This window comes from Chrysochloris asiatica, unplaced genomic scaffold (assembly GCF_000296735.1).
Source record: "Chrysochloris asiatica unplaced genomic scaffold, ChrAsi1.0 scaffold00083, whole genome shotgun sequence".
Taxonomy (NCBI): domain Eukaryota; kingdom Metazoa; phylum Chordata; class Mammalia; order Afrosoricida; family Chrysochloridae; genus Chrysochloris; species Chrysochloris asiatica.
The window spans coordinates 10,878,190-10,892,989 of record NW_006408601.1 but is presented as its reverse complement, the minus strand read 5'-3'; the positions used below and the strand labels follow the sequence as shown (position 1 = coordinate 10,892,989).

General features: G+C 45.2%; 1 protein-coding gene across 2 annotated transcripts in view; it reads right to left on the bottom strand.

Annotated features, from left to right (window-relative positions):
• NAV2 (neuron navigator 2) overlaps positions 1-14,800 on the bottom strand; it is a 499,999-nt gene that overhangs the window by 15,013 nt on the left and 470,186 nt on the right. For both annotated transcript variants that reach the window (XM_006865814.1, XM_006865815.1), the window contains 5 exons: positions 11,900-12,053; positions 10,223-10,385; positions 9,406-9,506; positions 6,110-6,205; positions 4,046-4,214 (listed from right to left, as the gene is read on the bottom strand). In XM_006865814.1, coding sequence (XP_006865876.1) covers positions 4,046-4,214; positions 6,110-6,205; positions 9,406-9,506; positions 10,223-10,385; positions 11,900-12,053 — 683 coding nt within the window. The remainder of the gene's footprint in view (positions 1-4,045; positions 4,215-6,109; positions 6,206-9,405; positions 9,507-10,222; positions 10,386-11,899; positions 12,054-14,800) is intronic.

Below are 14,800 nucleotides of genomic sequence, written 5' to 3'. Positions count from 1 at the left end.
GGTGGCTGAGAACAAACCAATACTATTTAACAAAGTCAAATCCCTTTTCATAAGCACTCTGTGCTTCTAGGAGTTCTGGTGTGGTGCAGTAAGATAAGCACTATACTGCTAATCTTGAGGCTGGCAGTTCAAACCTACCGGCCGCTCCTTGGAAACAAGGCCACTATGAGTCGGACTTGACTCAACAGCACTTAACAACAACATTCTTCCAGATCCAGCCATGGTCAACCTTCCCAGCTTTGAACTCACTTCTACTATTATCTGGGCCCTCAGTTTTCAACTGCCCTCTATAGAATTCCTACGACTCACTTCTACTTATCTGTCTGGGTTCATTATAATGAACCAATGCTATCTGCCCCAACCAACTCTGAGTCTTGTCCACATTGTGTGAGGTCAGGCCTTCAAGACTAGCTGCTTTTTCACCCTGCTCTTGCCTGCATACCTCGGACCATGCTACCCATACTCAGATGGATGCATCATGAAGATGATGCTTTTTATCTTTAAAACATAGAGAAAAGCAAGGTGGCATCATTTGATTTGGGGATGTCGTAGTGGGAGAAGATAAGGTTTTCTGCCCCCACAAAGATTGGCTATAATTCAGTACAAATTGAGTTGGAACACAGGATGTGGTACATATTGAGATCTGATCCTCAAATACCAAATCGAAATAATCTTTCCCTCTTCCCACTTGGAACAATTTCATTAATCAGGCTTGTTGGCTTTTACAAAGACTATTTCTTGATCTCATCCCCCAGAGAAGCAACATTCAAGATTAGTTGTCCAGAACGGAAAGTAATTAATTCTGTTAAAACTTAACTCCAAGAAAACCAATTTTTGTAAGTGAAAAGTAAATGGAAGGGCACCTATTCTGTTTCATGACAGCAGCTTCCTTCCATATACTTTTGGAATGCCCTAATGTGTTTACGTGCTTTATCCTCAAATGGTCTAAGATTTTCCTGGTACTAACCTCAACATTAAGAGCCCTGGTAGTCTGGTGAAGTGCTCAACAGTTAACTGAAAGGTTTGCAGTTCAAATTCACGAGCTGCCTCTGCAAGAGACAAGCCCTGGCAATCTGTCCTGTAAAGGTTCACAGTCTTGGGAACCCTATGGAGCAGTTCTACTGTGTCCTCTAGGGTTGCTCTGAGTCAGAACAGACTTGATGGCACACAGTAAGCGCAAACCTTGATACCCAGTGTAGAGCTCTGGGGGCATTTCCCTGCACACATGTTGTCGTTCTTGTCATCTGCTTTGTAGACACACTCACTTAGAACACTCCCTCTCCCTAGGTACCACCGAAATGGTAGTGTGCAGCTCACACATCTCTTCTGGCTCCAATTCTTGAGTACTAAAGCAAATACACTGTCTTTGTTCATAATTTTTCTGAATCTTTGAACTAACATTCCTTTGGAAGATCTAAATGGAGTTTCATTTTCTTCTGTTTTCCTTAGCAAAATGCTAACACTTTTTGTATGAGCATTATGTGTGTTCCTTGAAAATTAGAAAATGGTTCTGATTTCACAGTATTCTAGAATAGATTAAGTTGTAATCCAATCGTTAAGTTTTAAATAAATTCACCTGTGAAACTGTAAACAAACAAACAAAACCCCCCCAAACATTATTGGGTACTTTTTAGTGCCTTGAAAGCAGATGTTTCAAGCAGCAGAAGAAAATAGAACAGTTAGGTAGCATTTAAAAATAAACCCTCGAGATGTTAAAACTTGATGAGCTGACAAAGGCAACCGAGCTGGCAGCTCTGGGGTGGGGTGACAAGGTCTACTGTTTCTACAGAGGTCTGGTCTGGTCTCAGCCATATGTCACCCTTTCAACCTCGTACTCACATGTTCACTTTTAAACCAGAAAGTTCACCACCCATACTGGATCACACAGATAAAATGCAATTGGAGTGTGTTACTTAAAAGGCTCCCCTCAAAGGGTTCTTGTGGTGGACAAATGTTTTTGACAGCTTGGTATCCCCTTTCTCCTTCCCCTTGTGGTTAAACTTTTTGTTATGCGAAGTCCATACCAGATGTTCAATAGACCTGACTCAGCACCTTCATCCACCCACAGGGGTGGGCTGTGACCAGTTAGCCAAAAGCCACTCCCTAGCCACAATGACTGATTCAGGTGGTATCTGACTCACAGTGAACGAGAGTCACATCTAGGAAGTCTCTGACATGTTTCCAGAAACAGACTCTTTCTTTTAGGTTCCTAAGTTAAAAGGACTCCTAAGCTAATAACATTCCAACAACCATGTGCAAGAGATCAAAGAATCAGCAAAACAGTGATGAGCAGAGCTGAGGTAAGTCTAGTTCTGATGACACTGAGCATCTGGATGCAGGGTCTTGAAGCCTACTCCTGGGCTCCCCATGTATGTAAGTCTATCAATTCCTTTTTGCGCTAATGCTACTTTTGAGTTGATTTCTATCACCTGTAGCTCCAGGACAGACCTGTGAAACTTCACTTGCTATTTTAATAGGAGGTCCCTATGTGGCACAGTGGAGTCCTGTTGTGGTGCTATGGGTTAATGTGCCAGACTGCAAAGCTGTTTGAACTGCAAGGTTGGCAGTTCAAGCTCACCAGCTGCTCCTCGGAAACCCTATCCAGGGTAGCTATGGGTCGGAACTGACTCGATGGCACTTAACAACAACAATGTGGCACAATAGGATAAGCACTGGACTGCTACCCACATGATTGGTGGGTCAAACTCACCAGTCGCTCCTTGGAATCCCTGTACAGGGTCGCTGTGAGTTGAAGCTGATTCGAAGGCACTTAACGACAACATCAACTAACGTAAAGGTTGGTGGTTTGAACCCACCCAGAAGAAAGGTCTGGCAATCTACCTGCGTTAAGATTACAAACCTTACGGAACACTTCTATTCTGTACCATATGGGGTTGCCATGAGACTGATAAGACTTGCCAGCAATGATTTTTTATTTAAAAACAAATAGTCTGATCAGCTGTTTAAGGCTCGAGAGTAAATGTACCATTCATTTCTCACCAACAGAGTGAGGGTCTTGAATCCTGCTAACAGGTAACTTGGAGGTGTACACTGGCTTCTGCTTTTCAAAACACCCACCACCCAGAACACATTTGCATTCAAACAACTCAAAAACTTCACTGCCAACCCCTCCATCCAGACCAATGCCTTACAGAGAAGTGGGCAAAGAAGCAGGACAGTTGGACGGCTGAGCCTAGTTCAATGCTTATTGAAGTATACGTCTCAGGTGGTTCATGAAATATAGGTAGAAAGCAAATTGGATGAAACTGCCTTTTAAATGGCACAGATCAGTCTGTCTTTCATATACCAGTACATTCCTGCCCCGGTGGCCCCCAATCCTAATGGGGATAAAGATGCAGTTCCCCAAACTTATTTGGCCATGAGGTCTGTTTTCCCCATAGGGAACTTGGTGGAACTTGAGTCCCATGGAATACCCGGGACTTAACATCTCTGGGTCGTGAGGCAATCGGAAGCTTCAGAGGCATCATGCATGGGCAAGAACCTCAGCAGTTTCATCAGAGTTCCATCAGGTCTTCTGGAGCCTAAGCTAAATCCTGACTTTCCTATCTGCAGGATTAAACAAGAGCAACGAATTGGTATTGGTAAAGCACGAGAGAGCTGAAAGCCCATTTATCCGGGTTGTTATGGGTCCATTGCCATCTCAGAGTCCTAGGCTAATAGGATCTTGGTAAGATCATTTGAGCAATAAACTAAAAATCCTTTGTTTCAACCATGGTTGAAAAACTCAAATGGTTCAGCTTTCTTCTTGTTGTGAAGTGCTGTTGAGTCAGTTTTGACCCATAGCAACCCTGTATAGGGTTTCCAAGGAGCAGCTGGTGAGCTTGAACCACCAACCTTGCAGTTCAGATGGCTTTGCAGTCTAGCGCATTAACCCACAGCACCCACCAGGACTTGTGGCTGATGATGGGATAAAAGAAAAGCCCATATACATCTGCACAAACATAAAATGGTCACAATTTCCTATTCCAAGTCACAAAACAAAAACTGCGGTTCCTGAAAGTGTGAATGCAACCAGCCACATTACCTTTGACGGTAACAGAGATGGTCGTGTTCTCGCCCACCAGGTAGCCACAGGGGAGTAGCTCTGGTGTTTCGGAAGTGTTGCTACGCTTGATGTCTCCAATGCTGTAGCCGAGAACACTGTCGGAATTCAGCCCGAGCTGACTCACTGGGTCAACGTGAATGATGTATTCCTGGAAAAAAGAAAACCCCATCAAAGATGTGTGGCTCAAGTCTGCCCATGACTCATGTTTTCACTGGGTGATTTATGATTGTCATCTCTTCTCTCTGGGATGATGTCTGAGTTGAAATCGTGCTGTGGAATGAAGGAGAAAAGAGCCGGTTTTCAATGGGGAAAATGCCCTAGTATCATAGGCCTCTTAAAGTGTAGATTTATTTGGTTAGTGGAGAAAAAAAAACCAACTCCAACAGGACTGTGAACGTTTAGTCTGTATGAACATAGCACGGAAACGTTTAGCTGGAGTCTTAAAGACATCAGTGCCTATAAATGGTGCTGGAAAATTCAGGAAAATGTAATTCTGACAAGAAATCTCTCTACTAGCCCTTTCTCCTGGCTCAAGGCAAAAATCATAGTGATGGTAAAGACAGCAAAACCCAGGGCTGTTAGAGAAAAGTAGCCCTGGATCTTTACAAAGGAAAATGTGTGTTTACTTTGGAAGCAATTCTCTCTTAAGTGATCAAGAGGTTTTACTGAACTGAGAACTAAAGTCTATGGAGTATGAGCTGGAAACCAATAACAGGCTTCTGCTTTTGACAGTCTTGGTTCCTCGTGTACCGTGATGCCCCAGAAACTGTTTTTAGACTCAACTGATGCCTTTTGAATCCAAGGATGTCCCAACTGATTGTGAGCAGATATATCATTCTGGGGCCTGTAGAACTCAACTGGTCTGCCACTCGCATCTCTTGCCTGGTTACATTCCCACAGACAGACCCATCAAGACAAGGGATAATCTTTGGCCAAAGAACAGAATTTATTCTATGTAAAGCCATTTGGATTGAGATGCCAGAGAGACCATAGTGCGCTTGTTATATCGGGTTTTGAAGTCAGATCCATTCAGCTAGACCTACAGGATCAAGTTCTAGATCCATGACCTTAGGTAAGTGACTTAACCTGAACCACAACTCTTCTCACCTGCAAGTGGGAAAACAAGATCTTCCTTCCAGACATGGAGGTGAGCTGTGGTAACATCGTAAGTAAAGGGCTTCCCACAGTTTCTGGCATAGTAAGTGTGGGTTGTTATTACTCAGGAGAGATGATTAATGAACACTCGTGATTATGGACTGACTCTAGTGATGCCGGTGATGTGTGCCACTGAGCTGTTTCTGATTCATAGCGAAATGCCCGTAGAGCATTTCTGAGTTAGAAATCTTTCGGGAGCAGAAAGTCTCCTTTGAACTGTTGACCTTGTGGTTAACAGCCCTGTTTGTAATCCACTACCAGGGCTCCATAGATTTACTTTAGGATGCTACATAAAATGTACCAAAAACATCTTCCAAAATCATCTTCCAGTTAAACGTTGTTCCCCTCCTTGTTTCTCCTGTGGCTACACCTAACCCAATGATTTGATCAGAGAGAATAGACAAGTATGCCAACATCCTTGACACTGGTCACTGATCAGACACTAATGTCATTTGAAGCAAAAAACAGACCTTCTTAAATGCTGACCTAGTCTGACTAAATCGCCCAGAAATGAAGGATGGAAACTATGTCGTAGATCCAGTCACAGGTCACATACTCAAAAGCATATTCAATAGGCTCCAATTCCAAAGCAAAAAGAGACTGTGCAAAGTGTGAACAGTTTAAATAGTTGTGCTAGGCAGAGGAAATAACACACATTACAAAGGACAGACAGAGGAAGAGTTTGGCCAGTCATCTGCCTGTACTTACCCATCATCATCCTTCAGCTCACTTGAAGGCCAGGGGACAAGTTTCCCCAGCACGAGGCAACAGAATAGGGGACAGGACCTGAAAACTGGCTACATTCAGGCTCACACTGTCCTTTGCTTTCCTAAGTCCAAGTCCCCAGGGTCAGCTATGGAATCAGAGCTGTTTTCTTGAAATACTTACTTTGAACAGCCGTCTAACCACCCCATCGAGTACATCCCACTTCGTCTTGCCACTAACGCCAATGCAGCCAATAAGAAAGAGATGTGGTCTGGAATCCTAAGGGTAAGGAAATGTAAGTAGGTGAAAAACAGGTGGATCTTTCTGGACACAGTTTAGCAGAGGTCTTAAGATTGCTTTAGAATTGCACCATTCCACCAGTGCTTTGAGAGGGGAATAAAAGCCCTCTTGTTTTAACGCCGGGTATAACTTAGATGGAATACAACAGCCTTAAAACCTTCTCCTATTCTAAGTTTCCTACTGCTGAAACAGCAACCTGAGGGACAGGAAGAGAGGGTCTCTTCTCTGGAATCTGGAACATTCCACTAAGTGGATACCTGACACAGTGAGTGGATCACTTTCTTCTACCTAGAATATGCATCACCTTGCCTATCTGCCATCTCACCCTTTGCAAAACTTGCTCACAAACTCACCTTCCCCTGGAAGCCTTCAAAGATTAACCCCATCAGGTTCAGAGCTTACAATGGCTCCCAGAGTTCTGCCCACAGCTTATATAACGAATGATCTAGTCTGTATTCTTTTATGTTTATTTTTAGGTATTTCTGTCTTATGTATGTAAGTATATCTCCCTATAGGTTGTAAAACTCCTTTAGGGCAGAATATATTTCTACCTTTTCTTTTATTTTCTTTTAAATAACATATATTGCCCTTTTTTTCTTTTTAAAAGTTAAAAACACATTCAATTTAAAAAATGAGTACAACTTAGAAGTTTACCCCCAATCATCTTTTTCCCCCTTATTTTACATTTCTGCTGGTGTTGTTATTGTTAAGTAACTTTGAGTTGATTCTAACTTATATTAATCCAGTTTAGGGATTCCAAGGAGCAGCTGGGGGGCTTGAACTGCCGACCTTGTGGTTTGCAGTCCAGTGCTAATCCTACAGCGCCATGCCTATAGAGCTCTGCATAATGGAAGCTAACAAAGGACACCGATAAAAGCCAAACTAATAGAAGATTTAATTCAGCTGGGTTTTTAACTATCTAACATGCTCATGTTGTTGTTAAGTGCCATAGATTCAGTTGTGACTCTAACGTTATTTCTGAGGAGCAGCTGGTGGGTTTGAACTGCTGACACTGTGATTAGCAATTCAGTGCCACACCAGGACTCCTAAGGCTATAGATTTAGGAAATTGAGGGTGAATGGCATCTGGCTGTTAAGCAAAATCAGCAGAGAAAAGAGCAGCATCTTACAGACTGATGACCTGGTCCTACCACTTGCCTTGTAGCTCAATCAAGTAAGTAATGTATGGGTCTTGGATTTCTCAATTGCAATATTTCATCTGGACGCTGTGGTAATCCAAAATAGTACAGTTTTTGAGAGTGACATGTAAACTTTGGCAGAATGTTTAGCTCTATCTGTCTGTATTGACCATTATAATAAAACTTGTATCAGTGGTATCATGGACATTTACCTGAACTAGGAGAATCAATTTTCACCTTGCTAGTCCCTCACTGTATTCTCTATGCAATTTCTAGGCTAGATGATTCAAAAACTTTGGCAGCTCCAAAATTCTGGACTTGTTCCCTTTAGTGAGCCTACAGAATGCATTGGGGAGTGGAATCTCGGAACAGAGGAAAGTCTGGCTGTAGACGCTCTGTTTTAGTGGGTACTGTGGGTCCCCTAAAGAGCCTGGTGGTGCCATGGTTAAGCGCTCAGGTGCCTACCTAAAGGTTAGCAGTTGGAACTCATTAGCTGCGGTAGCTATCTTGTCAGCTTTCCAAGTTTACAACCTAGGAAACTGTAAGGGGCAGTTCTATTCTGTCCTGCTATGAGTTGGAATAGACCCAAAGGTAACGGGTTTGGTTTGGTTTTTGGTATTGTGGACCCTCTGGAGTCCCTGGGTACATATGATTAACATGCTCAGTTGCTAACCAAAAACCCTGGTGGTTTAGTTCAGAGGTGACATGGAAGGCACTGAGAATCCTAGGGAGCACAGCCCTACTCGGACTCACATGGGGTGGACATGAGTTGGAATCCACTCCTTGGTAACTGATTTGTTTGTTGGTTGGCTGGATCCCTTAGCTGTCCAAAAATATAATAGCGTACTGGTTATTATATACTATGTAACTAACAAAATTTGGTGGGCCTGAAACAGTGACTCGGGGTCTTTACTCATTTGTTGTTGTTAAGTGCTGTGGGTTGTTAAGTACTGTGGAGTCGGTTCTGACTCATAGCGATTCTGTTTCCAAGGAACAGCTGGTCGGTTTGAACTGCCGACCTTGCAGGTCAAACTGACCTTGTGGTCCAACGTGCTACCCTGCAGTGCCACACCAGGACTCTTTACTTACTTGGTGGTGGTGTGCCATCAAGTCGGTTCTGACTCAGAGCCACCCTGCATAGGGTTTCTGAGGCTGAAAATCTTTATGCGAGCAGAAAGCCTCATTTTTCTCCCGCAGAACGGCTGGTAGTTTCGAACTGGTGACCTTAAGGTTAGCAGGCCAACTTATAACCACTACGCTATCAGAGCTCCTTCCTTTACTGACTTATTGGATGGTAATGTACAACATTATTTGGATTTAATCACTGCTTAAAAGTCAACTTTCATTGTCAACCCTTCCTTCACCCCAGTCTAAGAAAATCACTGGTACAGCCTCCCAGGGAGTCTTGGTGTGGTGCTGTGGGCTAAGGTGCTGGACTGCAAAGTCAGTTTGGACAGCAAGATCGGCAATTCAAGGTCATCAGCTGCTCCTCGGAAACCCTATATAACAGGGTTGCTAAGGGTCGGAACCGACTGGATGGCACTTAACAAAAACAACAATGGAACCTCCCAGATGCTGGAAGAGACCAGAAACTACACTCAGAAAACTCAGATGAGTGAGTAAGAAACCATTGGAGCATCCATGTCTTGGTGGTCTTGTTTCTGGGTCTATTTCTCCCACAGTCGGAGGGCCTGCTAAAACTGGTACTTGTGGTCAGCTGTCTTCTGTGCTAAATGCGCTTAGCTGCCTTTGATGTCTCTGGGAATATATTAAATTCAGAAAAGCCGCTTCTGTCTAACGTTAATATTGAGTTAATGACATGAAATGCAATGTGGGACCATTTTTAGTACCGTTTATTAGACTTTCCAAACGTGAGAGAAAAGGGAATGGATCGCTGAGGGTTATGCTTAGTTAAGAAAAGTGTTAGTAGTGTTTCCAATCACCTTAGGCTCTGAGGTGATAGGTTTACGATTAGATCGCTAAACTAGGTATTGCTCCCTGGGGGAGGGGCAGGCAGAGCAGGGAGAGGGATCCAACTAACCTCCTTCCACTTCATTTGCTCCTGAAAGCTGACAACTATCTTAACATGCCTGCCTCCTTCCTTCCGAGCCGGGCATTCACCAGTGTCATCCAGCAACATGTCTGCGAATGGAAAACATCAACAGCCTTAGGCACATGGGGACAGCAAAGCCAGCTTCCGGACACCCCCGCTGCCTGTGGGCACACAGCAGCGGGACAAACCAGGTGTCGGGGTGCAGGGAGGGGAGGTGGTGGAAAGGGAGGAGGAGACAGCAGCATGGAGAATGCAACCACAGAAACCAATGGTGGGCCAACCAAGGAACCAGCAGGCTGCCGATGCGAGGAGGGAGAGACTCGACCAAAACAACAGTGACAGCAGCATCATGAGAAAAATAAAAGCGTCAGCCTCGATATGCTTACAAAGAAAACCCTGGTCATGTTCAGTGGTTACTGAGCCAGCCTGGGGTCCATCCTGAAGGCCATGGATCAAGCCACTGCCCCAACTGGGACCTGCGAGTATGGGGTTTGTATGCAGCATTCAGCTTGCACGTCAGCCTTTTAAAATGGATCAAACGGAACTCAGCAGCATGGTGGGCGAGAGGGTCCAAACTCAAGGCTTGGAGAAACTGGGGCGCTGGAGCGAAGCATGATAGCGGTCTAACGGCTAGGCTCATGTTGATAGCAGACACACACCCAGACAGACACACACACCCCAAGTGCACGCACGCCTGCTGCCTCTCCATTTCATCTGTTGATCTCCTTAGACTGGGGCTCTCTCTTGGGGACCAGACTGCCAGCTGCAGGCCCGGTCCTGTCCCCAGCCCTGTGGCACCACTCACCCAAGCTGGTTGACTCCGTGAGGTTGAGGCTGTGCTGGGAGAGGCCCAGGGACTGCCTAGGGGAGGCAGAGATGGACACCTGGGAGGGAGCCCGACTGCAGCCGCTGCCTTGAGACTCTGACTTCAGCCGGTCATTCTCAGCTTTCAGCTTCTCTATTTCACTCTGCAAAGAGTCACGGAGACACGCACTTACTGGGTGGGTGCAACATGAATGAAGGGATTAAGTCTCTCTCCGCTGTACACACAAGTCAGGTCTGCAGGAGCAGGTCCACCCCATAGAGAAGAGGCCTTTGAAAAGACCCAAGCAGTATTCCCTAAACTTTGTTGTCTGAGTGATCAATAACAAAATTTTATAATCTCAAAGTTTGGGAAGTGTGGATTTGACAGATTTTTTGTTTTTGTTTTACTGCAGGACTTCTCAGCGGTATTAATGAATGGCTTGGTGTTAGAATCTCTAAGTGCGCCACGTAGTGTGTGGCTCTTCCCAAATGGATTTGGCAAGCACCTCTCCTTCCGAAATCTCTCATGGAATCAATGTTCCAGGGACCCTTCTCTGAGAAATGCTGCTCTTCAGTAATCTTTCATTTGATGAATATTTATGAAGCACCTACTATGTGCAAGGTACTGGTGCTAGCTCATAGAAAGGTAGACAAAGATGAATAACTCAGAAGATCTTCAGTGCCTTCAATTCATGGCAGAAGGTGGGAGGGGTGCTAAGAACAAATCTGCAGGAACTCAGATGAAAGCATTAACATTGCCAGTTGAAGGTCTGGGAAGATACAGCAGCACTGGACTTCTTGAGAGAAAGATCCTATTTGGGTCTGCAGAGGGTACTCCCAGTGGAGAAAGTACTATGAAATAGGGCTGCCCAGGACATGGAAAGAGAATCATTCATGGCTCTCTGTGGCTGGTGAATAGAACCTGGATGAGGAGAGAGAGAGGGCTTAAGAGTGGAAAGGTACCAGTAGAAGGCTTGGAGGTCAAAGGAGACCAGATTGCTTGCAGAAGGCACTGGGAGAGCCCTGGAGAATTTCAAACCACTGAGGTATAAAGCTCTTAAGCTTTCAAAAGATTAGTCTTTGAATCCAGAAAACCTTCCTGAATATTTGGCTTTAATTTTGGGCATTTTTTCCCTGTGCAAAACTAGAATTAATATATGTATGTTGTTGGTTTTTTCTGCTTGACTTTTTACTTAAAGATATGCTGTGAATATTTCTACATATATAATACGTTACTTTGAAACTTAAAAGAGAATGCAAAGAGAACGGGACCCCACCCAGAGAACCGGGGATGCCTGAGATGGAGACAGAGATGATGACATGGAGGGATGAAGTGGCTGGGGACTTTGGATCCAGAGAGGGAGAGGAACTGTGGGCCAAAGACTGAGGGGGAAGGGGGCAGTGTAGAGCACGGGCTTCTAGGATATGCCCTTTGGTCGGAAGACGATGCATGGAGGGGATTGGAACCATGGCAATGTAATGATATACAATGGGATGAATATGGAACTGAGGTGCTCTCATGTAAACTATCAGATAATTCACAATAAAACATTAAAAAAAAAAAAAAAAAGACAATGCAAAGAGAAAGAGAGACAGAGGCTGTGGAGCAGCAGGGCTGTCACCAGATTCCAAGGTGACCCTTGGGCTTGGTGGGGAGCACATGCTCCCAGGTTCCCACCTGCATCCTGTTCATGGCCTCCCGGAGCTGGTCAAGCTGGTGAGCAGAGCTGAGGGCTTCCAGGCGGATGTCTGTGAGCTTCATCTCCTTGTCTCTCAGCTCATTTCGCAGCTGCATGACGGTCTCTGCTTCACTGTCCATGCACTCGGAGATACTAGGGGAAGAGGGGCACTACTGACAAGACCAGCCCTGAGGGCCCTCTTCTGGACCCCACCGGCCCCTGGTCCATACCCATGAGGCATGGTCAGCAGTAACCATATGTCACCGGGAGCCTGGTGTCTCCTGGAGTTGGCAGTCCCTAAAGCACTGGAAACTGACAGATTTAATTGATTCTCTATGCTTTCCTGTGTCTTGAGCTCTGACAAGCTTTAGTGCATCTTTCAGCAATGCTCTATAACATCTGTTGACAAATAGGATATGGCAGAAAAGAGTAATCACCTTCGGTCTCAAGCATTATATTCCAGCATCTTCCTGGTATCCTACCTAATTTTAAGTGCCTCCAGTGTGAGAAATGACTGCCTCCCACGGCTGACATTCCTCTTACCCACAGCGCTGGGCTTTTCTAAGCCCAGACCTCTCCTGCCTTTGGTTGCTTCTTTGAACCCATTCTTACTTCTACATTAGCACATTCTTACAAATCTTTCAAGGTTGGAAATAAATATGTGCTCTCTGCCCACCCTTTGAAGAACTAGACCCAAACCAAACATCTCCAGTGTCCATGGATGCTGTGGAATGTAAGAAAAGGGCTGGGGAGCCAAGAGTTCACCCCACCCAATCCCTATGGGGAAAATGGCTTGGAAGCAGAGTTCTCGCTCCTGGTTTCTCAGCGTCGTAAGGAGCGATGCCTTGTCCTTTACCTGGCTTGTCTTATGTTGCTGCTCGGCAGCTGGCATGACCTGGTCAGTGGACTGTGGAAAGAGGCATTGTGTATCTCCTTCTGCACCTCCCCGCCCCTGGCTGTAGGATGGGCCCAGAGGACTTGGCGGGCCCACATCACCACACAGTCCACCTCCTGCCCACTAGGAATAGCTGCACCAGATTTGGAGTGAACCAGAAACAAACTATCAGGAGTTCAGCCCCGGAACATTGGGACAGAGTCTGTAGCAGCAGCTAGAGTTACTGACCACAATTGACGCATTAGCCCCTCTTGTCAGGCAGATCTCAGTTGAAAGATTACTTCTCTCACCACCCAGTCTAAAGTCTGGACCCTTACACACTACTGTAATCTACTGCACTCACCATTAATACTATCTGATTTTCCTAGTTTATTCAGGGGTTTCATTTCATCAGGTCTGACTCCTGCCCTGGAAAGCAGGGCCTACCACCCTTGTACACTGCTGTAAGCAGTGCCTGGTATGGATCTAAAGCTCAGAAGTTGAATGAATTATACTGTGTCATGTCCTGATTTATCGCTCATCTCTTCAGGAGCGGGATTCTGATTAGCATCCCTGTTGGCCTCTCGTCAGAACATCTAGAGCAGTGTTCTGTTCAAGTAGGATGTTCCCCAGAGCTGAGTCTCTTCTGTGAGCCTTCCCCACTGCTGCAGGCAGGTGGCTAGAATACTTAGCCATCTCAAGCCATTCCTGACCTTCTCTTGCCTTTAGTACCTGGGTCTTGAGTTCTGAGACAGGGCACAGGGCTACCTGTATCTGATGGAGTACCGACCACTGGGTGGTGAGTGGAAATCATCATGGAAGAATGGCTGGAATGAGAGCACTTCTCCAAGGAGAACCACAGCTACACAGATGCCAACTGAAAGACGCGTGGCTCACGTAACAAAACCAACTGAGGAGCTCTGTGCAAGTTGACTCATTCCAAATTTTCTAAGGGGCGTTTGAATTTGTGGTGATGAGTCCTTTTATGAACATAAGAATCTTGAGGTAAAGAGAAAGTCCTCATTCCTTAAACTTTTAATTTCAGTGTTCTGTGCTCACAGAAATAGTTGACACTAAATTTTGAGTAAAGCAGTAATGAGGCTAAGTCAAAAAGTATTGCTACTAGGGTTCCAGCTCATATACACATGGGTTTTTTACAAACAAATGTTTCGGCATGTCTCTGCTCAGTGGGTGGTGACAGGCAAGTACTGTCAGTGATATGATGCTGGTCCTCGTCTCACTGAGGAGTTATGACAGCTCTGTGAGTTACGCATTGGGCAGCTAACTGCAAGGTTCAAACCCACCAGCCACTGTGTGGGAGAAGGGTGAGGCAGCCTGCTCCCATAAAGACTTACAGCCTCAGAAACCCTACACAGAATCCTTAATAGCCAGAATCAACTCGATGGCAGTGCGCTCTTGGGTTAGTCTCGTTGTTGTTGGTCATGTGCTATGGAGTTGGTTCCGACTCATAGCGACGCTCGTACAGGGTTTCCAAGGCTATAAATCTTTAAGGGAGCATAAAAGCCTCATCTTTGTCCCACGTAACAGCGGGTCATTTCGAACTGCTGACCTTGTGGTTCACAGCCTGATTCGTGATCACTATACTACTAGAGCTCCGTGTTCTTGGGTTAGTCTCATTAGGGTATCTTAAAAAAAAACGTTCCCTTCCAAACAGTGACGTATGTGGGGATCTGCTGGGCCAGTTTAATTTAAGGCAGAGAGAGTTTGGAAGGTTGGGGTCTGCTTCTTTGGGGATCCCAAAGTGATAATCTTGATAATCAAGCTCTTGAATGAAACAGAATGATCACAGAGGCCTATCAGGAAGAAGTTTTAGGAAAACTGAAAACTGCATTGGTGAGAAAAGGCCAAGAAAATTGTGCTGAGAAAATTTCCCTCATCATGACAGTGCACTTGTTCATTATCCCATGGCTGCAAGGACTATCCTATGAAAATGCTGCTGGGAAATCTTACTCCAGCCACCCTACATACAGCCACCATAATCTTGCCCCTTCAGACTACTTTTTGT